This window comes from Haliotis rubra, unplaced genomic scaffold (genome assembly GCF_003918875.1).
Source record: "Haliotis rubra isolate DU_JTF1 unplaced genomic scaffold, ASM391887v1 Scf47, whole genome shotgun sequence".
NCBI classification, from domain to species: domain Eukaryota; kingdom Metazoa; phylum Mollusca; class Gastropoda; order Lepetellida; family Haliotidae; genus Haliotis; species Haliotis rubra.
Genome location: NW_025767157.1, coordinates 2552500 through 2577261, shown reverse-complemented (window position 1 = coordinate 2577261; position 24762 = coordinate 2552500). Strand labels below are relative to the sequence as shown.

The 24762-nt window shown below is 38.4% G+C and overlaps 1 protein-coding gene across 15 annotated transcripts in view; it reads left to right on the top strand.

Annotated features, from left to right (window-relative positions):
* LOC124290639 (phosphatidylinositol-binding clathrin assembly protein LAP-like) overlaps positions 1–24762 on the top strand; it is a 66100-nt gene that overhangs the window by 6779 nt on the left and 34559 nt on the right. For 13 of the 15 annotated variants that reach the window (XM_046727413.1, XM_046727411.1, XM_046727426.1 and 10 more), the window contains exons 2-5: positions 19988–20130; positions 20945–21026; positions 23268–23388; positions 23920–23959. In XM_046727413.1, the coding sequence (XP_046583369.1) occupies positions 19988–20130; positions 20945–21026; positions 23268–23388; positions 23920–23959 (386 nt within the window). The remainder of the gene's footprint in view (positions 1–19987; positions 20131–20944; positions 21027–23267; positions 23389–23919; positions 23960–24762) is intronic. The other 2 variants (XM_046727414.1, XM_046727412.1) reach the window with 1 other exon arrangement.

Sequence of the window (24762 nt, the reverse complement as noted above, 5' to 3'; positions counted from 1 at the left end):
CGATCCTACCAAAATCGCAATCTCTACCCTGACATATATGTTGATCAGTGGGTTGAAAGATGAATGTATCATATATACATTGTATATGTTGATGTTCATTGGATTGGAAGATAAATGTATCATAACTATATGGTGACATCCATTGGTTTGAAAGATCCTCTGTGCACCTGGGTTTGGAATCCCTAATCAGTAGCTCTTTTGAGAGTTATCATGATTCACTATGTTGTGTGGACATGGTCATGTATGATAATGAAGTCTTTATATTAGCCTAAACCACCTTTTGAGGTCAATTGTCAGTCAGGGATAGAAATTTGATTAGAAACCTGAGAAGCCAACAGTTAGGAGGATTTTTTTTTGTGCTAGAACTGTGAAAGGAACTCTGCTGCTCTGTCATCCATTTTTGAGTTGATGCTGTTAATAAGCATTCAGTGGAAAGTGCTTCTGTTTTGGATTTACTTGATACATCCTTGAACATAGTCTCACAGTCCCTGAACCATATTATTGTCCCTACCTGCACACCCCCCCCTGCAGTGCTAAAGCTCTAACATGTCTAAGTGAAGCAAGTCTAGATTTCTGGTCTGCCTTGGGTCCTTTTCAATTTAAATAGGTTTGTTTGTTGCTGTCAAAATTATTTATATTCAGAGACTAAGCATTAGTCTACCTTGAAAACTGCTTGATGTCTATTGACAGTCCTTGTAAAGTGCTTGATTTTGACACGATGAACATGTAATTGTAATTTTGTGCATGTGTTTTATGCAGTAACCAGCAAAATTCCCAATGTACAACAGCAACTTTATGTAATGGTGTCTATTCCAGAGGATCATGTGACTGATTTTATGAGCGATGCACGACACTGTCTATTGACAGGTTTAATGACAAACAACCAAGTCTCTGAGCTTTAACGGTCTATACAATCGTCTCATACAACCAGGGGGTGGTGGGGTAGCCTAGTGGTTAAAGCGTTCGCTCATCACGCCAAAGACCCGGGTTCGATTCCTCACATGTGTAGTATGTGTTAAACACATTCCTGGTGTACCCTGCCGGGATATTGCTGGAATATTGCTAAAAGCGGCGTAAAACTAAACTCACTCACTCTCAGTCTCGTACAACCAGCATTAGTTGCTTGGGACACACTTGGGACAGTCCCCATGGTAAGACTAGGTTGCTAGGACAAGTTATAAACTTAAATCTCCATGGCTTAAGAAGGTATGAATCACAGGTGACCAGGAAATAGTATTGCAACTAACTGGTCATTTCCTCGTTTCCAGATGAGTCATTGCTGTGGAGGCATAGTCCTCAGTTCGGAGGTTCTTCCCTTTAGTTCTAAGATATTTGCAATAGTGTAATAATGCAGGTCAATAAACTCACACAAAGTATTTTGAATTGTAGCCAAGATCTGTATACATTGTGCTTGTTTGTTTGTTGTTTAATGCCACACTCAGCAATATTCCAGCTATATGGCAGCAGTCTGTAAATAATGTCTGGACCAGACAATCCAGTGATCAATACATGATCATCGATCCATGCAATTGGGATATGATGACATACAAGTCAGCTAGCCTTGACCACCAAATCCTGTTAATCGCCTCTTATGACAAGCATGGGTTGTTAAAGACCAATTCTAACCCGTATCTTCTCGGGTCCATTAATAGAAGATGCCTCTTATGACAAGCATGGGTTGCTGAAGACCAATTCTAACACAGGTCTTCATGGGTTGCACACATTGTATACTGTATGGTTCATTAGGCAGAACCAAGTGTGTGATGTGGCTTATGTATGTGGAATATGGATACATTAAACAACAGACTCTCTCTCAAGAACAATCAATTGATTATTAGGTTTACTTTATTGTTTAAATGTGAGTGGGAGTCATTTCATTTTATGACCAACAGTTGTGACTACATCTGTACCTGTAACGGAAGACAGATGTTGATGAGAAGCACACCTGTTTGGCAGGTCCATGGATACAGTGTTTTTCTCATGTAAGAAAAAAGGGTTGGTTTGCAGCACTCAGCAATATTCCAGCTATATGGCAGCAGTTTGTAAATAACCAAACAGCAGAAAATGGGTACCTGGTGGGATAAGTCATATGGGTGGTTGGTAGGTAGGTGGATGAGGATGAGAATCTATTTATTCTGGCCTTCAACATTGTCAATATTTATTGTCCTATCTTGCTTGTCATAATCTTTGCTCAAACATTGCCAAAATTAGCTTACAATCATATCAAACACTATGTAAGTGTTTTGGAAGAACAGGTTTATCTTAATCATTACTCATGTTATATCAGGGTTGGTATTTGTATTTTCTGTGTATTATCAGGCCAGTGAAACTCTTCTAAACATCTGGTGATGCTAGTGGAGCCATAACGTGCTATCTGCACTTCTTTGATAACCCTGCGATGTCATGGTAATTACTGCCCAGCCTGTGCTGGTCTGCATTCGAGCAGGGGATGGAATCGTAGTGAATGAAAGCTGTGTTGCCAGATAAGTGTGTGTATGGGTTGTGAGGATACACAGTGGTGTGAACTGGAGACTGTACTGGTTAGAATGATGGTGTTTACAGCCGTACACTTCAATCTTTGTCTGATGTTTCACAAGAGACACGTTATTGCAGATATGAAGCATAAACTGCTGGGTGGTAATATGAACCACTAGAACAGAAGGTTGCTGTGTGATTTCTGTTGTAAGTATTGGCTAAATATCGATTTGTGGGAAAGGATTTCACTAATTGGTCTAGATGCAATATTCATTGGGTTTCAGATATGGTAGTATTGGTATGATGATTGTGGTTGTTGTTTGGGCCAAGAACATGATCAGTGAATTTTAGTTAGAATCAATAATCGTAATCAGATTTAAGAGATCAATGGAGGTGCAGATGTACGTCAACACTGAAGGAAGAAAATATCTGTGTGGTTGTGTTGGATATGCTGTTGGTTGTGATTGGAAGGTTACTCTGTGCCCTTGTGCACTCGAGGTGTTTGAAAATGGGAAGCATGGTTAAGAATAGAAGTATATGCCGGGGGAGACGCAAGTCATGATAGAATTACCTCGTCCAACTTAAATTGCCAAGTACTTGTATTGATTTTCCAGAGCATTATTGCAGAAAGCCCTCCCGAAGTTGGAGTAAAGAGATGAAATCTCCAGCACTTGCTACAAGCCCTTTGCAAATGGTGTTTGAGAAATTGTTTTTACTGAACCAGACTGATCTTGTGTATTGTATGATGCTGTCATGGTCCTGATTTCTGTGTACTGTGTCTTCTATAGTTTGAGTTTAATACTGTCCTCTGAGTGGAAACATTCTCTCCAGGGACAGTTGTGTTGGACTATGATGTTTGTATAGTTTGAAGATTCAAGAAAGCGATTTATTTGATGGACAGTTCCTTTGACAAACCATTGGTTTTCTTTAGGAGTAGATGTTTTTACTCGTTCATTACAAATATGTCCACCCAGTGAAGAATTGGTCTTTAGTAACCCAGCTTGTTGTAAGAGGCGAAGGGCGGTAGGGTAGCCTAATGGTTAAAGCGTTGGCTCGTCACGCCGAAAGCCCGGGTTCGAATCCCCACATGGGTACAATGTGTGAAGCCCATTACTGGTGTCCCCCGCCGTGATGTTGCTGGAATATTGCTAAAAGCGGCGTAAAACCAAACTCAGTCAGTCAGTGTAAGAGGCGACGAACGGGATCGGATGGTCAGGCTCCCAATTGCGTACATCGATGCTCATGCTGTTGATCACTGGATTGTCTGGTCCAGACTCGATTATTTACAAACCCGCCATATAGCTGGTATATTGCTGAGTACAGGGTTAAACAACCAACCAAACAACCAACAAATATGTCCTGTCTGTATGCCTGAGTTCTTATCACTGCTGAATATATAAATCCTGCCAATACTGTTAAAGGTGTGACTTCTTTAAAACAAACATTTAGGTAATAGAAAAGTGATCAAGGTTGTGTTTTTTAATCAGCATCAGATCTGGGCAAGTTCTATGTCATTGATTAGCTTGAGGTCCCAGTGCTCACCTGAAGAGGAGAATTAGCACCTGACAGTTGGTACCACCCCAGGGAATGCTGCAATCATGACACTGACATTTTGTGCCCCACCAAATAGAAGCGACGAACACTTTCCACATCCATGCAAAAACTCTGCTAAGGGTTAAGTCAAATCAGACTATATCATGAACATGTGTGTATGAATCACACTAAACACAGTGATGATACCATGTCTTTGCGAAAAAGTGAGCATATCCTGCCCCAGCAGGGGCACCTGCCACCTGTCATAAGCATATGCAAAGGCTGGTCAATTGTTAAACTTAAAAAACTTCAATAACGCATGGTAGAATTCCAAAGAGGGAACTGCAACAGATGTCATGTTTATCACTGATGCATTATATTTGCTCTGCGAGTAGAGCACAACACATTTCGAAAGCTTTGGGGCCTTGAATGTAACCTTGATTGAACAACTTCTGAACATGAGTTGCATGACACTCCTTGAAATCTAGATAAAAAAAGCACGCTCAATTGTACCTCAAAAGGTTATGAAACGTAAATACCAAGCATTGGAGCTGTTGGAATATTGCTCGTTCTGAAAGGAAAGTTGACTATTGGAAGGTTGAAATCATCCCTTTTGTCATACAGCCTTGTGGAGAAATACACTGAACCTTATACATGGATCTAAATATGAAACACATGAGGCAGTCTAACTTGTCTCCTCTATTTCAAGTTGAGTGTAAAGGAGGCTGTGACACTTCCTTGATAATATTAAGAATTATGGTTAATCTTTGAAGCCCGATTTGGGGGTACATTTGTTGGTCCCAGCAATATGTCTTTCTTTGTACTGATGTGTGCAGCTTTGGAATCCAGTGTAAGTTGTCGAGTCATGCTAAATGTTGAATGGTTTGGACATATTTCTTCTTGGTTTAACATACTGGCCTTATATGTGGCATTATTGGATATGGCACTGAAATGAAGCTACGGCTATGACCTTGGCTCTGGAAAGTAGGTCTCCAGGGACAATGTGCATGGAAACTAAACTATTGATGGATTGGATACTTTGGCCTCTGAATGTTGGCACCAGTAACAATGCTGTTATCTACAGTTTCATCTCTTGTCATGAGGCTGTACAAGAATATCCTTAGAATGGCACGATACACGTAATGTAGCAGTTTAGAAAACATTTCCTGTACCTTAAAGATGTTAACAGGAAGGTGAGTACAATAAACATTAATTGAAATAATCGAAGATTGGTCGAAGTGACCAAATGACCAAGCAATCGATCACATTTTCTCATAATCGAACACAGACGATTTTGGAACTGCTGTTTTAGACTTTGAAACGCTTGACAATGGAACATATCTTCGAAGTTGTCAGGGCCTGAAAACGTGTTTAATTCTTAGAAAACCCACTTCACTAACTGAATAGTCATGACTGAATATTTCTTGAAGACTCCAGGAAGTTTATGTTCATGATATATTAGTCATCACTTTAAAGTAGCAGGTTGCATTATGTTATACATACCTGCAATATCAATCTGGATAGGAAAATCTGAAAAATGATGGTAACCAATTTTTTTCGATGATTGTTCGTTGGTAATAAAGCAATCATCAATTGTGAGATTTCAACCAATTCCCAACACTAATTAACACGCTTGTAACAAACTGTCATGTTACAAATATTTTGGGGGGGTTCGAAACACATGTTATATTTTAGTACAAAATGCTTATAATGAACTACTAACTTAAATTAGTGATCCCTTTGGGTTTGTTACCACTGTAGTTTGCTGTATTCAGCAATATAAATGTGGAGTAAGAACTCAGTCCTTATAATGAAACCTTTATGATAGAGTAGATTGAGAACAAAATAGCAGAATGAGATGCTTGTTAATTGCATACCATGCCGTTGTATCAAGTAGAGTTTAAGCCTGAGATGGGGGAAATCTACAGAGACTTTGTGTACATATTACTGTCAAATGTCATGATACAGATTGTACATTTAACTTTACTTCAATGCCTTAAATGGTTTATGGTAGGTCTAATAGTGGCAATTGACATATAAGTGGTTTGCCTGCTCCATATTCATACTCAAGACATTAGGCTCAGCAGTGCTCAGTGGGGAATGTGTTGTTAGCATCCAGAGTGTTAAAGTTTGCTATTGGATACATTTTGAGAAGCCAATATTTGATATATGTGGTTCAAGTGTTTTTAAAATGCAAAGCTGTAATATATCTAATCAGAATTTCTTTGGCTTGATTAGATGTTGAGAAAAAGTAGATGTATGCGTCTCTATGTGTTCATTTCCATATGATTGTAAGCAAGTCTAGACATGGCTGCTGTTAGTTATTTGTATGCAAAGATTTTGAAATATCAAATGATTTTGGTTTACAATATAGTTCTTTCCAAACACAACAATGGTCACATTGTCATCAGTATTTTGCCATTAATAAGTCCTATGTTGGAGTTGAAGAACAGTACCCTTTACACATGTTACACCAGTAACATAAACTGGCCTTGATGAAAATACTTTGGGACATTTTGAAGTTTTCATAAATGATACTGAATGTAAATTCCTGCATGTTCCCCCCCAAAATCATTTTGTGTCAGAAATGTATATATTTATCTGCAACCATTGCCATGATTGTTGACATGGCTGAGGAATCCTCAATAGAAACCTGCCTGTTACAGTCAGTGCTGTCTACATTGTCATTTGTGACCCTTTTAAGTGAATAGCTCCTTGCCTCGTGCCAGGCAGTGATCAGATCTGTCCTGTGGTAGATGCTTTCCTGATGAGCATAGTGCATTAGTCATACAGGCTGTAGAAGCAGGGGACTACTTGTAGTACTATTGACCAGCACTAGTGTCTGTCACATGTGGGACACTGACACGCCCACTTTTACACTGTGGTAGATGTGTGCAATGCAAAACATGGTCTAGGATCAGAGAACAGTATTTTATGAATCTGAAATGTACATGTGTTACGAAATCACCTACTTAAGACCATATATGAATTTGGTGTCTTTATCGTGTATATAGATCAGCTTGAGAGGAAATGTCTTTATGTTGTAAGTATGGCTGAAAGCTAAATGTGTCCTGTTAGGAAATAGCCCGAGGCATATCAATATTAGTCTTGAGTCTCTGTAAAATGCAGATGGAAGGACATGGCTTAAACGAAGATGGTTATAGAAATACATTGCTGGGTAAGCAAATCACTATCATGATAACAGATACAGATGTACGTCAGCTGTCAGGTATTGTCAACAGAGGGGATGTGAGCTGTGTTATCAGGTTTGTAATGATTACTTTATAATAGAACATACTATCTGAGTATAAGGAATAAAGGATGACATCACTGTGTTGACACTTGACACACATACCCATATTACAGAGACCAGCTGTCAGAGGTACCACTGTGTAGAGTTGTTTCCCTTTGAACCATGGGTTCAAACCCTAAGTTTGCCTTGGTGTGATTCTTGGTTTGTTAGCACTATACCTGGGTTCTTTGATCTTCTGTGAACCACTTACAGGTTTCCTCCCAGATTAACCTAACATGCAGTGGAATGAATTAAATGCTGTTCACAGTTCCTGTGTAAGTAGCCATTGAATGTTTAGTGATAAATTTGTGATATTTTAATTGTACAGGATTGGGAATCCCCTAACACCATTTTGTCCATTTCATTCATGTTTGGTTTCATTTAGGTTAACACCATTCTCATCATTATTTTCCATCTATATGGCTGGGGCTGTTAATATACAAGTCTGCATTTATATCGCATTTAGCCGAGTCAGCAGTCCTGACCACCTGATCCATTATGTCACCTTAATAACCAGCATGGGTAAATGTGGACCTATTCTAACCTGGAATCTTGATTCTCTACTGAACATGCAGTGTGACTGAAGAATGGCCTTCGTTTATTAACGGAGATTACATATCTACCTTCACGGGTTAATATTGATGGCATGATGTTACAGTGGTTAACTGTCACAGCTATCAGAACATCATTTCTTTCATGAGGAACTCTTAGAAGAATAATGCAATGATATCATGATACAATATTTAATGTCTCCCATATATATTTATTAAATCTAGTCCTTCATGAAGGACTATTTGTGTGGATATTGATTAAAATCACAATTGTAGTGAATCACAGTATGTTATATCACCTTAAACCAAAGTTCTAAATTATAGAAATCACGTTTTATCCAAATAATTTTAAAGTTGCTTACATACCAATATGCTTGAACAATTTAGATTGCTGAATAGTATACAACAACGCTTTGCATTGTTACCCGTTGTAACATGTTAATATACCTACGTATATTTTTACATATCATCATTTCATCAGATACAGGGGTCACGAGTACCTGAAATCTATTACAGTAAATAACGCCTCAAAAAGGAGCTATATCTCACTCATTGTTAACTGGACATGAATATCACTGTTGTGAATTTATGAAATATTTCAAGCAGAAATATTGTTTAATATATGTTCTCAATAGTGTGAAAATACCCAACAGACTGGATCCAAATTAGTAAAAATATATTGAATACCTATAGGAGACTATCAATTGCCTATATGAATGATGACATGAGTACTCAGTTAAACTATCAGGAAACCAGTGTGTTACCACTTTATAAAGCCTAGCTGGTTGAAATGAATAGCAGCCACTCACAGGCAGTGGTCAATGGCAGGGCTGAATAAATACCATACATGACAGTGATTGTTGGTTCATGATGAAAGAAGTGCAACAGCTGGTCGTGATGTTTGTGTAGGCACTTACAGAGAGACTCACTGACATTGCTGACATGCCTGGCATGCTTTTAGATGTACATGAACCGAAATGTTGGATCACCCCCCTGTACAGTACTGTCACCTCGTCATGCTATACTATCTATCAATTATAACTAGGAGGCAAATAGCCTTTTTTAGTATTTTATCTCAAATTATTTACTATATTTTGCCAAAAGACAATGCAAAGGACTTTATTCTTTATTCAAAACAAGATTACTCTTTAAGAAATGATTTAATGTATTTTTGTCTGAGGCTATCCATTGGCTCGGTGGGGCGGCCAACCAGTGTAACTGTTCGCTCGCCATGCTGAAATTAAGAGGGTTGGTTTGATTCCCCAAATGGGTACAATGTGTAAAGTCCATTTCTAGTGTCCCCCTCCACGATATTATTGGAATATTGTAAAACCATGGTCACTCAAAGTCATACACTCACTTGCTATCCATTGAATACAAAGTAGTTTTCAATATGACAACTTGGACATCAGTATAACCAGCTGTCTTTGAATTAAGGGGATCTATACTCTGAAGGTTTGCTCCTATTGGAATCTTCTTACCCTTTGAATATTTTTCTTTTGATTAAATTCAAACTGAAGTAGTCTATATGGTGTATTACATCAACTGAATAGAAATATTTAGAGAAAGGACGGCAAACTGAACACGTTGAAAGAACCTCTGTAATCCTCTCCTATCCTTCTTATTACACTTTCACTGAAAATGTCACATACTGCTTTATGTGTCTGTGTGCCAATATTGATTACCACAGGATGACATGCATTCTGGGATCTTTATGGTGTGTGTTATATTGGAGTTTAACTAAGACAACTCACCCTAAGGTATGTGCTGTCTCAACTTTAAGGAAGGGTCACTCATAGGTGATGAACGGTTTGTTTGATAGTAATGAGATTGAGTGACTGAGAAATGTCGATAACAGTGGTCTCTGTCTACCGTATCGACCAGTCTCCCTGCAACTCCCTGGCTAGGCCAGACCACATATTTGCCTGCTACGTAAGCCTGTGATATGTTGACCACCACATCAATCAGCAGCATTAGAGATTGATCAGGTAGTTTCACCGTACGTCATAGGCTGTAGGTTGTGTGGCAATACCCTGCAAGGTGTTGCACAACACACAGAATACTATCACCCACTATTGCGACACAGCTTGGTGTTATGGACGAAACTATTATAATTTATACACTTCTAAATACCATTCTTTCTGTGTGTGTGTGTTTGTACCTTGTGCATATTTATGTGCTGATTCAGCAAAATATGAGATGCAGGTCATGTGTGACATGAATAAGGTTGTACACTCAGGGCTGGGCAGTGTATAATTCAAAACAAGAAAAATGACATGTTGTTCCTTGTCATAGACATCTTGTACAGTGCATAGCATTATCTTAAATATCAGGCCTGACAGTATGGACTTTAGACCACATGAATTTCTCTCTTGCAAAATTGTGAAACGATATTTCATGATTTCAAGACAATTTTTGCTTTATTTACCAGCACAACTGTTCAGCATTTTAACTTACTTGAAAACAAAAATGATTCTTTTTCAACAATTTGTGTTTCAACACATTTCACATGAGCCTTAGGAAACGGATGTCATATATCTCATGCTGGCAGTAATGAACTTGAAAAGGGAACTATTAAAAGCTTTGTGATTTATCAGCACCTCTGTTGCAAGTGTGAAGGTTACAAGTAAGATCTTCCTGAAATTTAAGTAACATTTGTTGTTGGAGATTACATGATTCTTCACATTGACTCAACTTATCATATTGTAATGGATGTAATGTAGACTGTATTAAATGGCAAAATAGACCTCCTATTCCATAACAGCTAAAAGCCACTTTGTTGTCATAACCCTCTTGAAAACCTAGGAATTACCAATAGAATAGAACAGAATGATATTCTGTAGAGAATCAGTGTGAAGAACCTATACTACGCCCCAACAGAAACAATTGAATGATGTCACTAGACGTTATTAAGAGTCATCAAGGTTATAGTTTATATCTGCCTAGTTATCTCTGTAATAATAGTCCATATACTAACATTGAAATGTACATTAGATAATGCTAAAGTTGCAGGGGGACATAGAAGGGAAAATGTTTAGCACACACTGCAGTTAGAGATGGGTACCACCAGTTAAAATGGTGTGGTTATAGATGTATACTGATGGAAATAACTAAGAGAACATGTTAAGTATAAGTGTTCCTTTATTTATTCCCGGATCTTCACCTTCAGTGCAATACAAAACATGCATTGAATCTTGGAAAAGAACATATGAAAACTTGTTTTTCATCATCATGTTTCCATATTGGTTTCTGTCAGTCTATTATTGCATGTACATTGTGTAGCTTTCTTTCACCAGTTAGTTATTGGGTGTTTCATACTGTCACTTCATTTCCACTGATAGTTTTCTCTGTCCTGCTTGATAGGCTATGGAGGCTATTTGGAGCTCTTCCAGAATTTAAAATACATCTTACAAACACACACATGGTTAAATCATTGATTTAAACATTCTTGATAGGTTGCCCTTATACAGTGTCTCTCTCTCCTGCGTAGAGTATTAATTTTGCCAGACTGTTTGGTGAAGATATTCCGTCTTATGCATGTCTGATCAGACTTCCTGCTCCTGCACCATGAACTGTAGCCTTCCTGATGATACAGCACTCGTCACAGTTCATGCATAATACAACAGATTGATCCTACATAATCATCAAATCAGATTCATTGTGAGCCTTGGATATCATTACAGTATAATAGCTACGTTTTCATGCGATGTAATCATTGTTGATGAACGTGTTGATCAATGCTTGTTGAGGGATTCCAGGTCTCAGCGGGGATGATACAAAAGACGGACAGATAGAACCAATGGCGACATGACTTTGGCATCAGGAACTAGGTCACCTTGGACTTCCATTGATGGCTAACTGCCAACAGAACCCTCTGAGGGCAGGAATAGAACAGAAGTTTAGAAGTCCAATACAGTTAACACCATAACAATGATTGATTTATTCCACACATAAGTTTGTCACCATTTGGTTATTGAGTGTATTGCCCTCAAGCCAGGTCCTCTGACCAGGTAATTAGACCAATGTATGGTGCTGTTCCGATGAATCAGTATGATTATAATCAATGTTGAATCAATTGATTGGTCACGATTTCTGTAGATCGATCATGTGTCTGTACGTGTTCAGTCTGTATGAAGAACTGAGTCTCCTAGCCATAAACTGGCTTAATCTGCGGGAGATTTTGGTCTTAATATAGTTGTTGTTACCCAACTCTATCTGAGTTAGTAAATAGGGTTTTAGACTGGTGACTATAGTCAGTAGGACTGGCTGGAGACTGCATGCTATGCTCATGTCCACAACATGGGAGGCTTCAATGATGTTATTTGCTGTTCAGTCAGCCCTGTTGCTATACCATCAGTTATACCATCAGTTATACCATCAGTTATACCATTGTTATACCATCAGTTATACCATTACTTATACCATCAGTTATACCATTACTTATACCATCAGTTATACCATTACTTATACCATCAGTTATACCATTACTTATACCATCAGTTATACCATCAGTTATACCATCAGTTATACCATTACTTATACCATCAGTTATACCATCAGTTATACCATTACTTATACCATCAGTTATACCATTACTTATACCATCAGTTATACCATCAGTTATACCATTACTTATACCATCAGTTATACCATTACTTATACCATCAGTTATACCATTACTTATACCATTACTTATACCTTATACCATCTTTATACCATCAGTTATACCATTATACCATCAGTTATACCATTACTTATACCATCAGTTATACCATTACTTATACCATCAGTTATACCATTACTTATACCATCAGTTATACCATTACTTATACCATCAGTTATACCATTACTTATACCATTACTTATACCATCAGTTATACCATTACTTATACCATCAGTTATACCATTACTTATACCATCAGTTATACCATCAGTTATACCATTACTTATACCATCAGTTATACCATTACTTATACCATCAGTTATACCATTACTTATACCATCAGTTATACCATTACTTATACCATCAGTTATACCATTACTTATACCATCAGTTATACCATCAGTTATACCATTACTTATACCATCACTTATACCATCAGTTATACCATCAGTTATACCATCAGTTATACCATCAGTTATACCATTACTTATACCATCAGTTATACCATTACTTATACCATCAGTTATACCATTACTTATACCATCAGTTATACCATCAGTTCTCCCTATGTATTAGTAATGTCACGATTCACTGATGCACTGGTGCATCGCCCTCAAGCTTTGCATGATACGATACATGATTCATACTTTTCGTATGATATATTATTTTGATGTTGCACCGTTGTATTCTAAAGCCTGTTTTGGATCTATTTGGTCCTATGATGCATGACCGTCCTGATAACAAGTTTTGCGAGCTTATCATTTCTATCTAAAATTATACATTATGCCAAATATGATTGGATACGGCCAGACCTTATTCTCTAACAAATAATAGACAAGGGGTTCTCAAAGGCATAATTGTAAACAGAAATGTGTTTGGGTTTCTTCTGTTTCAAGTTCTGTAGGACGCTCTGATTATGTCCAGACCGTATGATTGAAATCCGCAATACTGTCAGCAACTGGTTTCCATTCTTCAAGCCATAGTGCTTCCATAACAGGGCAAAGGTTTTGTTCTCCAGCGTTCAAAATCCCATCCCCTAACTTCTTAAGCCACTGAGTTGGTCAGCTTGCTCTGGTCAAGACAACAGCTTGAGCTAACCAGACTCACTCACTCACTCTCTCACTCTCTCTCACTCACTCACTCACTCACTCACTCACTCACTCACTCACTCACTCACTCACTCACTCACTCACTTACTCGGATAATTGGGGCCAGTTGGTTGGTCAAGTTACCCTCAGCATGGCAGCTCTGCCCAAGACCACAGCAAGAGCCGACCAGCCTCAGTTGGAACCAAGCCTCATTGATCTGCCTCGGCAATGCTGCCTAATTTTACTGCCAGTAAATCGATTTGTGTACATGCTGGGTTTCACCCGAGCCGCCGCGTGTTTAGAGCTTTTATCTACAACAATCCACAGAGTTAAAAAATAGTCTCACTGCCGCTCTATGAAGACATTTAACTTAGCAGTATCATCATGAAGCCCACGACACTTTCAGCTTGACAAGGAAATTGAAATCTCCTTGAGCAGGTTTTCATGAATCAATAAGAGTGAGAACGTTTGTTTTTGCGTGAAGCAGCCCAAGTGTTGGCCATTCTGGATACGTTTGGAATCAATAGCACCCTGTAGAAGATGAATAATGTAACATGTTACTCGTGACCAGCCACGCACATGGAACTCAAGTATGATCAGCAGTAGGAAATAGTTACAGATGGCAGGAAAAGATCACGAATCCAATACATGTAATCCAGGCTTATTATCAGTATTATTTGCTGTGGACACCTACATAAGATTTAGGTTCTGTTTTACTTAAGGGCATATAGGGTGCACCCAGGACAAGAACAGGGCTTAAAATTCAGTGTTTGTTATTAAGGAGATACATTTACATTTGCCTTGTAAAGACCTTAAAGATAAACAATATGACTGTCAACGTTGTTAGTACCTACATCGAAACGTCGCACTCATTGCAATAAAGAAGTTGACTATCCATAGAACTTAGTTTTCCTTCATCTGCACAACTTCTAAAATGCCTCTCAAAGAAAATATGACTGTCAAGACCTTGAATTACACCCTAACTACACATCAATTTAACTTCACTTATGTCTAAACTACAAGTCTGTGAATGTCCACCAAGATATTCAATACTCCTGCTTGATAACAACCTCTCTATATTTCAAAATTGATTTTGCGTACCTTGTTTGCATAACGAATGCAGTTGGATAATCCAGGATGATATTTACCTTCAGTCTGACTTCAAGTGCCTTGAAAAAGCATGGAAAGGACTTGAATTTGTTGAGAACAAATTTGTACCAGCCCAGGCACATACCTTGCATTTTCACCTGTATTGAATGACTGCTGAAGACATTGGAAATTCCCTTTGATAATTAATTGCGTTTTTTATCTGATCTCAGACATGAGGGAATTGTTGTATTGAGGATGTTGCTGTAAAATAAATTGAATGGGTCATGGGCTGAATCATGATGGTGTGAGAAGAAAAGTATTCATCCGTCTGAACTGAAATATTAATGACATATACATGCTTCAAGTGCATGTACCAGTACTAGTACACTGCATCACATACGTAACTGAAAGTTATTACTATGTGCACTCCTGGGCTTCACATGCTTGTCTCCCCCCTGGGTCAGAACAGGTCCCCAGCATCACGTTTGTCTCCCTGCTAAGGCATAACAATTAGCTGTGCAGTGTTGCATGTGGAAGGTTTGCCAAAACCAGTATTGTGAGTTTGAATTATGGTTTGTCATAAACATTCAGCTAGGTTTGTCAGCACCATGAATTGTAGCAAAGTGGTTTCCTGACAAATAGGTCATATATACGTTGATATAATTGAAATTCTGTTCATAGAATCATTGAACCAAACTCCCTCCCTCCCTCACTCACTCGTGTACATACTTTGTGGTATATACTGGACTGATGTCTTCATTGTGAGACAGATAGCAACAACGGCTGCCATTAGCCCTCATGCTGACACTAGATTCACCATACGTGTGGATCAGTTTGCTAGGATGTCTTCATCACAATGTCTGCTACTGAGCTGATTATCCGTATGAAGCCTCTGTTCAAAGAGATAGTGCTTGATTGCAGCTTGACCTCCTGTCCACAACTGTCCTTCTCTTCAGGTAGTGACTACACCCTCTCAGATTATTCTTCTTAAGATACAGGCATGTATTAATAGGACTCTTTGTACTAGACCTTGCTGTCATTAGAATTGACAATCAAACCATATTTGAGCCTTTATTACTCTACCATTGAACAAGAGAGTCACTGCAGTCCAATATTACGTGTAGTAATTACTATTGATTTATTAATGTGCTCATTTGAATTGCCTATTTAAACCTAACAATTCTATTGATTTCCATGCCACATCGTGCTGCCTCAGAAGGCATGTTATGTTCATGTTAAGGTTCAGTTTCTGAGATGACATAACCTGATGGAGATCAGTCACATCTCGGTACCAATAAGCGATATTGTCATACGCTTAACATGCGTTTCAAAATTGGTATCAGGCAGGGAATCCAGGTCTGTTGTCGCAAATTGTTCTGATGTGATTGGAGTTTGTGGATACATCCTGTTTACTGAATCATTCATACAAGATACAGGATGCATATACACATCCTTGTTCCTGCGATGTGATTGGAGTTTGTGGAGACGAATCCTAGTTACTCAATCATTCACACATGGTATTGGCTACATATGGTATATACAACCTTGTTCCTGCGATGTGATTGGAGTTGGTGGAGACGGTCCCAGTTACTCAATCATTCACACATGGTATTGGCTACATATGGTATATACAACCTTGTTCCTGCGATGTGATTGGAGTTGGTGGAGACGGTCCCAGTTACTCAATCATTCACACATGGTATTGGCTACATATGGTATATACAACCTTGTTTCTGCGATGTGATTGGAGTTTGTGGAGACGAATCCTAGTTACTCAATCATTCACACATGGTACTGGCTACATATGGTATGTACAACCTTGTTCCTGCGATGTGATTGGAGTTGGTGGAGACGGTCCCAGTTACTCAATCATTCACACATGGTATTGGCTACATACGGTATACACAACCTTGTTCCTGCGATGTGATTGGAGTTGGTGGAGACGGTCCCAGTTACTCAATCATTCACACATGGTATTGGCTACATATGGTATATACAACCTTGTTCCTGCGATGTGATTGGAGTTGGTGGAGACGGTCCCAGTTACTCAATCATTCACACATGGTACTGGCTACATATGGTATATACAACCTTGTTCCTGCGATGTGATTGGAGTTGGTGGAGACGGTCCCAGTTACTCAATCATTCACACATGGTACTGGCTACTAGAGCTGTGTATCGTGGTCTAAGTGGCGAGACGATATATCCCGATACCAGTTTACTTAGGCGAGCCGATATATCATGAAAGTATTGGCAAGGAACCTGCGAGACGATTATCATCACGATACAATGGTGGCAATACGATACGTATCCCGATACTTTACAATTTCTAATAGCAGAACATATATGATAGATAAAATGACTTTATCTTTAAAATCTTTATTTGTTATACAGCAGATCTTGTGTTACATTCACGCACACTTAAAAAGCTGTTCATTTAATAAAGTTTCAGGATTTAATGCTTTTAAAGTACAGTCAAACATATTCAGTATACTTTGATCTAACATATGTAAGTTTGAAACCCAAGTTTCCTTTGGGAAAGTGTGTTTCTGCACCGATGCTTTCACAAACAATTGAATGTAATTTATATCAGAATTCAGAATCACTGAAAAAACTCTTAAGTATGCTTTCTAAATTTTATCTTCTCTTTGTTCTCTTTCTTAACAAAGCTAAGGCGTCGTTAGTGTATGTTAATAAATGTTGTTATTTGTCAAACAACTAAAACATATTTCAATTACTAAAGACAAGTATTCTACAGTTCACAGAGTTTGAAACATGTTCACACTCTTTCACTTATACACCAACTCCTTTGTCCATGTAACAAAGATAACAGACACAAACAAATTCCTAAAAGGTTCAATTTGTTTTTAAAATTCAGAAGAATTTCAAAGAGACTCCCTTCCTATTCCTAATGCAATACTCCTTACAACTTTAACTAGTATTGAAGTTGTATCGGGATATATCGTCTCATGTGGCGATACATCGATGTATCGTGGACCCTTGCGATATAAATATCCTGATATATTGCCTAAATGTGTTTTGTATCGATGCACTCGTATCATATCGCGTAGTTGACGATGCAAACATCGATACTATCGATGAATCGTTACACCACTACTGGCTACATATGGTATATACAACCTTGTTCCTGCGATGTGATTGGAGTTGGTGGAGACGGTCCCAGTTACTCAATCATTCACACATGGTATTGGCTACATACGGTATACACAACCTTGTTCCTGCGATGTGATTGGAGTTGGTGGAGACGAATCCTAGTTACTCAATCATTCACACATGGTACTGGCTACATATGGTATATACAACCTTGTTCCTGCGATGTGATTGGAGTTTGTGGAGATGGTCCCAGTTACTCAATCATTCACACATGGTATTGGCTACATATGGTATACACAACCTTGTTCCTGCGATGTGATTGGAGTTGGTGGAGACGGTCCAAGTTACTCAATCATTCACACATAATTTTATTTTTTTTTATTATAGGATATTTATATAGCGCACATATCCACGCAGTTAGGATATATAGATATACAACCTTGTTCCTGCGATATGATTGGTGAGTGACTGAGTTTAGTTTTATGCCGCACTCAGCAATATTCCAGGTATATGCCAGTGGTCTGTAAATAATCGAGTCTGGACCAGACAATCCGGTGATCAACAGCAGGAGCATCGATCAGTGCAATTGGGAACCGATGACATGTGTCAACCAAGTCAGCGATCCTGACCACCTGATCCCATTAGTCACCTTTTACGACAAGCATGGGTTACTGAAGACCAATTCTAATGTAGATCTTCACGGGTCCGATGTGATTGGAATTGGAGTTGGTGGATACAGTCCTAGTTACTCAGTCACCCAGACACAATACAGGATATATACAACCTTGTTCCTGCGATATGATTGGAGTGGATATAGTCCATAAAACCTAGGCTACATGTCAACTGAGTGAGTGAGTGAGTAAGGTTTTACGCCGCTTTTAGCAATATTCCAGCAATATCACAGTGGGGGACACCAGAAATGGGCTTCACACATTGCACCCATGTGGGGAATTGAACCCGGATCTTTGGGGTGATGAGCAGACGCTTTAACCATTAGGCTACCCCACAGCCCCATATCGACTGAGCCCAGTTGCACAAAGTGATCTTGTAATTCCCCAACACTATCATAGACTAAGGCAATCATAGCGCTAAAATCGCTTTGTGCAAGTGGGCCCAGGTAGCTATAGTTCCCTCCATGCCTTGTGTCTATAGTGTTTTGGTAGTCACCTACATGCCCTGTGTCAACAGTCACGTGAGTTGCCGCTCAGGCAGCATGTGGAGTGGCTGTGTTTACGAACACATGTGAAGAATGAAAGCATAGAAATCCTTCTTTGTAACATGGTGCTGGGACAATGATGAACTTGTATAGTTCTGACAGCTGGAAATAATTTCACACACACTCAAATGTATCCTCCTCCCCCAACATGGGCACACATGTTTTCAGATTCAGTGTGTTTTTACTTCCTGCTTGTGGAGTGTTGAAAGTAACCACAGAATTATGATTATTCATTTTGTAGGTTTACAGAGGATGATTTGTATCCTAGAAAAAAACCCACTGATTATGTGTGCTTTTGTTTTCTTAATGATGTGAATCATTACTTGATAAGGTGAATGGTATATATTCATATCACCCACTCTCAGCAGAATGCCCCATGATAGGAGTCAATTTAAATGGGATTTTGTGGTGACAGTGGCGGCCGGATAGGAGTGACACCGTGGGATCACCATGGCAGATTTATGTTAGTCTCTCATGGACATGGAGACAAAAGTATCCAGAAACCCCACCCAAATCAACTATGCATTGGCATGTACCCATGTGTTCAGGTTCCCACTCAACTACACTATTCAATCATGTTTTGAATAAAGTCAAAATATTGCTGAAGCTGTTATCAATTATTCACTCACTAACTTTCATTTGTGACCTGGCTGATTGGGTCCCAATCTATGTATACTTTATCATGGACTTACAAAAGGCGTTATGCTACGAATTCTTTTTGGACGTGGTTCCTGGTTATCTAACTGTGTGGATTTAGGCACTGTAGTATGTCTGGTCCAGGATTGATTACACACAGGCCATTGATGACTCTAGTTTTGCTGTCTTCATATATTTATGCTCACATTCACCCCTTAAGTAATAAGGGATCCTTGTTGGTATGAATCTATCATGTTCAAACCTCCTCCATTAGTAATTCATGGTACTTAACAATATTCTTTTGTGTTAATTTGTGTTATTTTGTTTCAGATTTGTTACAATGCACGAACGAACCAAACGTGTCGATCCCCCAACTGGCCGACCTCCTGATAGAGCGAACTCAACATGCAAACTGGATCGTGGTCTACAAGTCTCTCATCACAATCCACAATCTCATGAACTATGGCAACGAGGTCATTTGAACATATTGACACCTCCCAAGGGGTGGAAATAACTTTAAAATTGCTAGTGTACTCCGGTACAGTGGCACATGTAAAATCACTTGCCCTGATAATTTTTCCGCTCTACCGGCCGATTTTCTTGGTGATTTTTTAAACAAACAACATAATTAACATTGGAATGTCAACTGGACGCCGGTACAGCGTGATATACAAATGTGCTTGCCCGACAGAAAAAAACACTGGACTCGGACGTCAAGCAATGGGTTATTTCCACCCCTGCTCCCTGTGGGATTACTGTGCGGGTTTGGGGTGAATGGGGCAGTTGTATAATGTTCCGCACTTTGAGTTACATCTAGACATGGCAGGAACCTATCATGGTGGGGTCAAATCCCAGAAAATGCCATATATATTTCTCAGTTTGTTAGCACATCTAACATCTTGGACCATAATCACTTTAAGTTTCCACTCATATTAAGCTGCATGGTTTTACCATGGCTGACAGAACAAGTTGTCGCCAGTTACTGAATTTAAGGGTCAAGAATTTTGAAGGTCGTGTAAAGTAATAAAATGGTGTACTGTACTGAACTGTAACATTATGATGTAATTATTTTACTTACATGAAACGTTATATTTCTTGTCACAAATGTGGTTCCAAAAAATTATCATGCATCCCTTTAATGCAATATGTATTTCTTCTGCATCCATTCTGTAAGTTTGACGCAAATTTCTGTGTCACATAAAATCCTAGCTGACATGACATGGTCTAACTAAAGAACTGTCCAAAGTGGCGTTAAACCATACCCACTCACTCACTTTCTCTCTTCAGAGATTTACCCAGTACCTGGCTTCAAACAACTGCACGTTCAACCTTGGCAGTTTCCATGACAAGGCGGGCATGCAAGGTGAGGGCAAGTATATCCATATGTTTACGGTGACCAACTTCAGCTTGCGCTTCCTTCCTCTGCATGCTCGGCTTCTGTACACAACACTAAATACTTCAGACTATGAAGTACTTAAGTCCTAATTCAACAGCGTTACAGTTCAATATTAAGAGAAAATAATATCTACGATATATAACAGGTGAACAGGATCAGACCTGGATGCCATTGTACAAAGCGATCTTAGGGCTGAGGTAACTCCCATACATTAACATAGACTAGCGACTGTCATAGCGCTAAGGTTGTTTTGTACAATGGTACCCAGGAACACAATACCCAAAGATATATTTGGGGGGGTCTTTCAAGTGTTGAACTGCTGTCCACTTTGCATGCATTTGTCTTCATTGCAATTCTTAGATGAAATTACAGCATATTAACGTCTATAAGCCGAATTTTGAGGACCAAAAAATATTTTGTAGAATATGTTTTATCTATGACTATGAGATACAATTTCACAGAAATATTTTTTAGCTCACCAGTGCCCTGCCAGGACGATGTTACAGGTTACCGGTACATCTGCCAGGATGTTTGCCACGATTACAGCGTTTATGTTGTGAATGATGAATAAAATACATATTAACCTATGTTTTCATTATTTCAAAATATTATTACATATTAGTCATTATGACATGTATCGTACAATCAGCTGTGCACACGTTTCCCGGCGATCAAGTTCAAACATGCACAATAATATAACGGGATGAATTCTGGCGCAGTCATCAGTAAAATATAATACAGAATACTATTATTTAACCCACAGAAATATATCCTAGCATTGTGTACTTTTAATTACAGTTTTTTGCACTTTAAATTAAGTAAGAATAAGATTAAGTTGTGTATTTGAGCCGGAAATAGCTATGAGCTGTGCACACGTTTCCCGGTGATCAAGTTCAAACATGCACAATAATATAACGGGATGAAATCTGACGCAGTCATCAGTAAAATATAATACAGAGTACTATTATTTAACCCAAAGAAATATATCCTAGCATTGTTTAATTTTAATTACAGTTTTCGCACTATAAATGTAAAATATATAATCAACACTAAGGTTATACGGACCCTCATGAACATGGTAAGTTGTACGCACATGGAATGGGGTAAAATAAGCAAGCCATTTAAATTCACACATTTTTACCGATGTTACTGTAAACTAGCAGTCCATGGAAAACAAGGCGGTAATAAGCAAGCCAGTTTGTTGACATGTTATCGTCTAACTACAATATGTATGATATTTAGCGAAACAAAATATATTATCCATTTGCTGTCAACTACACTTCCTTTCGATGCGTGAGTAGACGCAATATGATTGTGAATTTTTTGAATAATGTGGACCAAAATTATAATTATTGGTAACCGCCAGTTGTCTGTGGTCTGTGTTTGCCTCGATTAGGACCCCATCGCGGGGGATCGGCTTATGCACGAAACATACCATTTTGACACTGATGTTAAGGGTCAAGTTTGGAGGTCGGCTTATCTATGGGGTCGGCTTATAGACGGTAATATACGGTAACATTTATTTTCGTCTGTTTTCTGCAAAATCATACCCCTTCTTCATGCCAGTGTCTGAAATTATAATGATGAATTGGTATGGCCAAATGACTAACTTTCATGCCATTTAAGACAATTTGTTGCTTCCCAAAAAATATTACTTTGCCATTTCATCTGTATGATTTTACAGCAAACGGACTATACACACATGTGAAGATCCGGGTTAGAATTAGTCTTCAGCAACCCATGCTTGTTGTAAGAGACGATTCACAGGATTAGGTGGTCAGGCTCGCTGACTTTGTTGTCATCATATCCCAATTACATAGATCAATGCTGATGGTGTTGATCACTGGATTGCCTGGTCCAGACTCGATTTATATGCAGACTTCCTTGATATAGCTGGAATATTGCTGAGTGCGGTGTTAAGCAAATAACCAAAGCTGCCCAAAATGCATGTATGTATCTGCTTTGCAATTGTTCCTAATTAACATTAATGAGAAGTTATTCAGTGAGCTGTTTATGAGGATTCTTATTACATTGTCACTTGCAAGATTTATCTCAATTTGTGTTGGGTTTTTTCTAAGTGTCTGTATTTTGTTACATACTAGTTTTTCAAATGCTATTTTCAGATGAAATTACAAAGATCAGCAAGTAATAGAATAATAATGCACCATTTAAAAGGAAACAATTTCTTTAATATTTGATTGTTATTTTCTGTAGGAATGGTTTCTGTTACGGGATACGACATGTCGACATACATCAGAAGATATGCTAAATATTTAAATGAGAAGGCCACTTCCTACAGACAGATGGCCTTTGATTTTTGTAAAGTAAAGCGTGGGTAAGTTACTTTTCTCACAGCATATTTTTTCTCAGTCAGCATATTAATCATTATACTTCTGATGATAGTCAGTACATGTCTGTAATCATTATACTTTTAACTGATAATAAATCTCATGTACAAATATGCAGTACATTTAAAGTCTTTTCTCAGTAGAAATACAGTTTCTTCCATATGCCCGATATCTCCTAGGAATATGAATCTCCTCTTCCATTAAGCTAACATACCGTGATTACACAATGCCATTAGAAAGTGGTCAGATGTAATGTATATTATATTTGGGATTACTAGAATTTGTACTTTACTTAGAAAGTGTAATCCCAAATATAACATATGTTACTAACATGCCGTGATGTAGAAGGAATACTGTTCAAATCTCACTAATATACGTGTGATGATTTTATGTTTTAATGAGTGAAATCCAATGTGTTAGGGATCTTTGTGTCCAAGTTTGTCCGGGGTAGCTGGTTTTATCAGGATTAGGTATGGTCAGTTTTCTGATTCTTTTAAGTAGCCCTTTTCTTTTTACAGGAAAGATGATGGACTACTCAGAACTATGAACTCAGAAAAGGTAATGACAGTCAGAATGCACACACCATGGACACAAAACCTGAACAAGAATGGACATTAAAAAATGAAGTTACGATGAATGTAGAAAATATGCTTAAAGTGTCCTGGACTTTCTCAAGTCTGTGTTACAGTTTCAAACATAAGTCAGAGCTTATCGGCTGCACTGTGAAACAGGCCCCATGTCCATATGAATGATGTTATCTTTGGACTTGGACAAAGTTTCTCACATACCTGAATTTAGGCTTATGGTATTCGAAACATGAATATTGCTTTTGGTAATCTGGTCAAACTTTGATAAACTGATAAACATTATATGAAGAAACCTGTTAAGGTCTAGTTTTGGTGTTAAGCAACCCATGCTTGTCGTAAGTGGAACCTAAGAGGATAGGATGGTCAGGCTCGCTGACGTGGTTGACACATCGTATACCAATTGCGATCAGTGCTCATGCTGTTGACCACTGGATTCTCTACACTTGATTTTTAACAGACTTGCCACACAGCTGGAATATTGCTGAATGTGGTGTTAAACAAAGAAACATTAAAGACATGAAGCTAAGAATGAGTATTGTGATTACAATAAGAATCATGCCCATGAGATTACCTTGACAGATACAGATACACAGACAGAGATATTTCGCTGAGACTATTTCGCAGCATGTTAACCTGCATGTAAAGATTGTCAGCGAGATATCTCAAGAACCATTCACTGGACTTTCTTCATATTTGACACCAAGCTTCATCCAGGGAAGGTGCAAGTTCCAGTCGATTTTGGTGACCTTCACGTAATTTTCAAGGTCACGGCGA